Source organism: Myotis brandtii, unplaced genomic scaffold, assembly GCF_000412655.1.
Source record: "Myotis brandtii unplaced genomic scaffold, ASM41265v1 scaffold195, whole genome shotgun sequence".
NCBI lineage: Eukaryota > Metazoa > Chordata > Mammalia > Chiroptera > Vespertilionidae > Myotis > Myotis brandtii.
In genome coordinates this window covers 158,263-163,425 of record NW_005357271.1, presented here as the reverse complement: position 1 = coordinate 163,425, position 5,163 = coordinate 158,263, and the positions used below count along the sequence as shown (strand labels likewise).

The window sequence follows — 5,163 nt, the reverse complement described above, 5'->3', positions numbered from 1 at the left end:
GCAGGCCTAAGCCAGCAGGTCGTTATCTCCCGAGGGGTCCCAGACTGCGAGAGGACACAGGCCGGGCTGGGGGACCCCCTCCCCCGAGTGCACAAATTTTTGTCCACCGGGCCTCTAGTATGTCACATAAACACAAAAAACCACATGATCATATCAACTGATGCAGAAAAAGCATTTGACAAAATCCAATAACCTTTTTTGATAAAAAAGAAAAACACTCAGCAAAGTGGGAATAGAGGAATCATACTTCAACATAATAAAAGCCTTATATGACAAACCTACAGCCAACATCATACTCAATGGGAAAATACTAAAACCATTTTCCCTAAGAACAGGAACAAGACAGGGATGCCCACTTTCACCACTCCTGTTTGATATAGGATTGGAATTGCTAGCCATAGTGATCAGACAAGAAGAAATAAAAGGCATCCAAATCGAAAAAGTAGTAAAATTGTCATTATTTGCAGATGACATAATATTGTACATAGAAAACCCTAAAGACTCCATAAAAAATTACTATATTTAATAAATGAATTTGGCAACATAGCAGAATACAAAATTAACATGCAGAAATCTATGGCTTTTTTATAACCAATAATGAACTCACAGAAAGAGAAACTAAAAAAATCCCATTTACCCTTGCAACAAAAAAGTAAGAATACCAAGAATAAACTTAACTAAGCAGGTAAAATGTGATGACTCACGTCCTGCGTGGTTCAGGGTTTGGGATCTAGAGAAGGGCCACGTGCAAATGACAGAGACGAGACAAGAAATAATAATTTGGAAATATTGGGGGCCAGGCAGGAAGCCCAATGCAAGGGGAAGGACTTCCACTCGTGCCAAGGCCTTGCCAACCTTTTATTCAATTTTGGATACACATCTAGCCCTTAGTCAGGCAGGTAATTGTGGTAACAGACAGACTGTCTTAAAGGTCAGTAAATATTATTAAAGATTTACTTTGAGACTATTTGGTCAGGAAATTGCTTGAGCCCCCATTGTCTGGACTAAACAATTGGTGCATAGCTCTGGCCCTTGCCAGGACTCAAGGTTCACCAGTGTTCCGGGCTCCTTGTTTACACTTCTCTGATAGTGAAGACAATGGGTGGCTTCCTACATCTTTCTTTTTCTTAGTAAATTTTGAAAAGTGAATGCCGCCTGAAGGATTCCAGTCCTTTTAAGACTCTTCATTCTGCATCTGCAGACGAGACATAAACATATGAGAACAAAAATGAGACAAGCAATAGTGGTTATGCTGAGAGGCAAATGTAATGAGATCCAGTGGAAGGGGTTAAATTCTTTCATGTCCTTTTTAAATTGTTGCCAGGCATCTAAGGAATTAGTTTATAAGTTTGCCTGGGATAATTGTCCAATATGCTGTTGTAATTCTAAAATATCAAGGGTTGTATTACCTTTACCCCAAGCACCAAGAATGTGATTTTTTATTGATTCCCAAGGGTGTAAGGTACTATTATAGGGAACGAGGAGTAACACAAATCTGGGAAAAATTATAATGACACTGCAAGAATACTCTTTGCTCTAGTCTAGGCTGTGGATTTTATCACCCATCCACAAGACTGTAGACTTTAGTGCCCACAATTCAATCTCAAACTGGCTGTCAATTCTTTTTTGTATAGACAACGTCTTAGTTACATTTTCCTTAACTTTTTGTACAAACTGAGAAGTTTGAACACTTTGTATCATGGATGAAGTAGCAATGCCCACAGAAGTAAGTAACATTACGAGGGCAAAGATTCCTGCAATTAACATTCCAAGAAATATTTTTTGTCTTTTTAAGATTTTTACCAGATCATGTAACAGTTTGTAGGTTTGATGAGATTCCCAAGGCTCGGTTAGGTTAGTAGGAACCCAAGCGAAAGCCGGTTGTTTTAAAATCATGAGGGAATCCTTTTGGAATGTAGAATTAATACAATGGTATAATGTGCAGCCTGTGCATGACCCCTCATACAGATGGCTTGTAACATTAAGGTGCATCTGGATGGGGCCTGAGAGGAGTACAAATGGATCAAAAACACAGGCGGTGGCAAATACTGTCTTATTGGGAGTTCCCCATAGGGTATGAATAGAATTATCTGAGCTATAATTAAAACTATACCATTTAATAGGTGCAAGTGCAACAGCTAATTTCCATTGCGTATTCTGTAGTGGCCAATTGTCATGTTGTAATTGAGATCCAACAAATCCTCCTCCATTCCATGAAATGGAATGATTAGCTTCAACATATAGATAGGATGTGTTCCCCTTCCATTTTAGGGTGCGATTGTTACTATATGCAGACCGGTAGGGGCTCCAATCCACAAAGGAAAAACTGTTATTAAGTTTGCTGCTGGTGGGGTAGTCACTATAACAGTCTTGCCAATTAATTTCTTCCTCAGTGGGGTGCCATTCATAAGGCTTTTTCCATAATGGCTTGGTGGGGGGGGGTGTCTTAGTACAGTTACATTTTCTGCACTTCTCCCCGGAGCAAGTAGTGATAGTAGATGTATTTGGGCTTTTTCTTCCCCTTCCTTTGGTGTCCATGCTAGCCAGAAGCCTCTCTTTAATTTTACATACAAAGGAGCAGTGGTTTGATTCTGTGTCATACAAAAGGGAAGCTGGGTGGCGACACCCGTGTAATTATACTTTGCCCATATACTTCCTTGCCCCACCGTGGTTCCCCTGGGTGACCAAGGTGTTTGGTATTATTGGTGACTACATTAGGCAGGGGATCAGCCCACATAAGGGGTCTTACCCATGGTGGGTCAGGAACATAAGTCCAAAATACTTCCCCATTTGCCCCTGGTATTATTACCGCACAGCTGATTACTGCTAGCATGGCAAGAAAGACATTCTCAGGCATTCTTGGGGTTCTGGTCTCCTCACAAATTCGCTCAGCTTTCTAGACCGTCTTCTTCACCATGCCCCAGGTGACCTCTGGGCTGTTTGCCGTCCTCCTCCTTGTCCTCCTCCCACTCCTTATCTTCAGTGGATTGATCGAAGCTGCTGCTGTCTGCAGCTGGGGTAGTTGATTGTCTGCAGCTGTAAGGCATGGCTCCAGGTGCAAGGTCCTCATTAACCTGGCCAGTTCCTCCCTTGGATCTATGTTGAAGTTTAATATTTCTTGCAGGAATCCACACAGGCTTGGGGAAATTTTCTGAAAATATATAAGCATATTCTTGACCAAATGTTAAGAGGGGATTGGAGCCCTCCCATAACCCAGACTCAGGATCTTCCCATTTAACCAGACCATTTTCCTTTGGCTTATTCTGACACCAGTGTATTTCCATGGGTGTCTTGCCATTGGCATCATGAGTGAAAAAATTTGAAGTAATTAAGGCTTGGTGTAGTCTACTTACAGGTGATTTCTCCATATTCCCCCTTTTTTGTTTTAAATAATATTAAGAGGCTTTGAAAATTCTGCAGTGTGCTGAATTTTCAACTTTTTACAAAATTGCTAGAAATGATAGCTTGTGTCACTGAGTTATTTTAACTGAGTAACAAATTTGTCATTTCTTCCATAGAGATTTTTAGATAAGATCTTAACCAAATTAATGTCCCCTAATAATTTCTGAAAGTCATTTAAGGTTTTAAGACAATTCTTTTTGTATTTTTACTTTTTAAGGCCTAATATATTGACTTTTAATTACAGTTTCTAAATATCTGAAGGGAACTTCCCTTTATTTCCTCCCAGACTGATCTTTGAGCTACATTTAGGGAGTTTCTTTTAAAAACTTTTTCTTTCTTTTAAACCAAGCAACAAAATTTGTTGCTTTTTGGATGCTGGCCAATGCTGCCATGCATACGTTCCAAGCAAAAGTAACTTTCTTTTTATTTATGGTGTCTCATTAATGGTGAGATTTAATGCTTGAACAATAATTTTTAGTTTACTTCGTAAATAGTAGCTGAAGAGATTTTAAAAATTCTCCTTGTTCTTTTTTCATTATATACATAACCTTCATAAATTTTATACTTTTAAAATAGTCTTCAAACCTTGCATTTATGTCCTTTAAAAATGCATTTTTACTTTAATTTTTTTTCTGTTATTAACTTGTATATACCTTCAGTTATTAAAAATACTAGAGACCCGGTGCACAAAAATTTGTGCACTCGGCAGGGTCCCTCAGCCCAACCTGTGCCCTCTCGCAGTCTGGGACCCCTTGGGGAATGACCACCTGCTGGCTTAGGCCCGCTCCCCGGGGTGATTGGGCCTAAGCTGGCAGTTAGACATCCCTCTGGCAGCCTGGGAGGCCTCAGGGGACGTCCACTTGCCAGCGGGGAGCAGGCCTAGCTGCAGTTGGACATCCTTAATGCTGCTGAGGAGGCGGGAGAGGCTCCCACCACCACCACTGTACTGGTAGCTGTCAGCCTGGCTTGTGGATGAGCAGAGCTCCTCCTGTGGGAGCACACTGACCACCAGGGGGCAGCTCCTGCATTGATCATCTGCCCCCTGGTGGTCAGTGTGTGTCATAGTGACCAGTGATTCCCAGTCCCTCTGCTGTTAGGGTCAATTTGCATATTACCCTTTTATTATATAGGATAGAGCAGTGATGGCGAACCTATGACATGCGTGTCAGAGGTGACATGCGAACTCATTTTTTTGGTTGATTTTTCTTTGTTAAATGGCATTTAAATATATAAAATAAATATCAAAAATATAAGTCTTTGTTTTACTATGGTTGCAAATATCAAAAAATTTCTATATGTGACACAGCACCAGAGTTAAGTTAGGGTTTTTCAAAATGCTGACACGCCGAGCTCAAAAGGTTCGCCATCACGGTGCTGTCCTCTCCTCTGTTTTTACTCTTTTTACTTATGCTCTCCCCTCTGTCTGAAGTGCCATGTCCCCTGCATGTCACCAGACTGACTCTTGCTCCTTTAAAAAGACTCAGCTCAGCCCCTACCCTCATTCCATCCCATCCCAGGCTAGGAGACTTCCCTGGAATCCCGAGTCCCTGCCTGAGTCACCGTCCCAGTACTTAACCCTTTGACTGGACTTGGTGATTTCTCCCACTACCAGGGGTGGGCAAACTTTTTGACTCGAGGGCCACAATGGGTTCTTAAACTGGACCGGAGGGCCGGAACAAAAGCATGGATGGAGTGTTTGTGTGAACTAATATAAATTCAAAGTAAACATCATTACATAAAAGGGTACAGTCTTTTTTTTTT

General features: G+C 41.1%; 1 protein-coding gene across 2 annotated transcripts in view; it reads right to left on the bottom strand.

The window, feature by feature from the left end:
• Positions 1–965: 965 nt before the first annotated feature.
• The window catches only part of LOC106725884 (endogenous retrovirus group K member 13-1 Env polyprotein-like), a 16,960-nt gene continuing 12,762 nt past the window's right edge, over positions 966–5,163 (bottom strand). For both annotated transcript variants that reach the window (XM_014538626.1, XM_014538625.1), the window contains exon 2: positions 966–3,151. In XM_014538626.1, the coding sequence (XP_014394112.1) occupies positions 1,537–2,538 (1,002 nt within the window). In that variant the 5' untranslated portion in view covers positions 2,539–3,151 and the 3' untranslated portion in view covers positions 966–1,536. The remainder of the gene's footprint in view (positions 3,152–5,163) is intronic.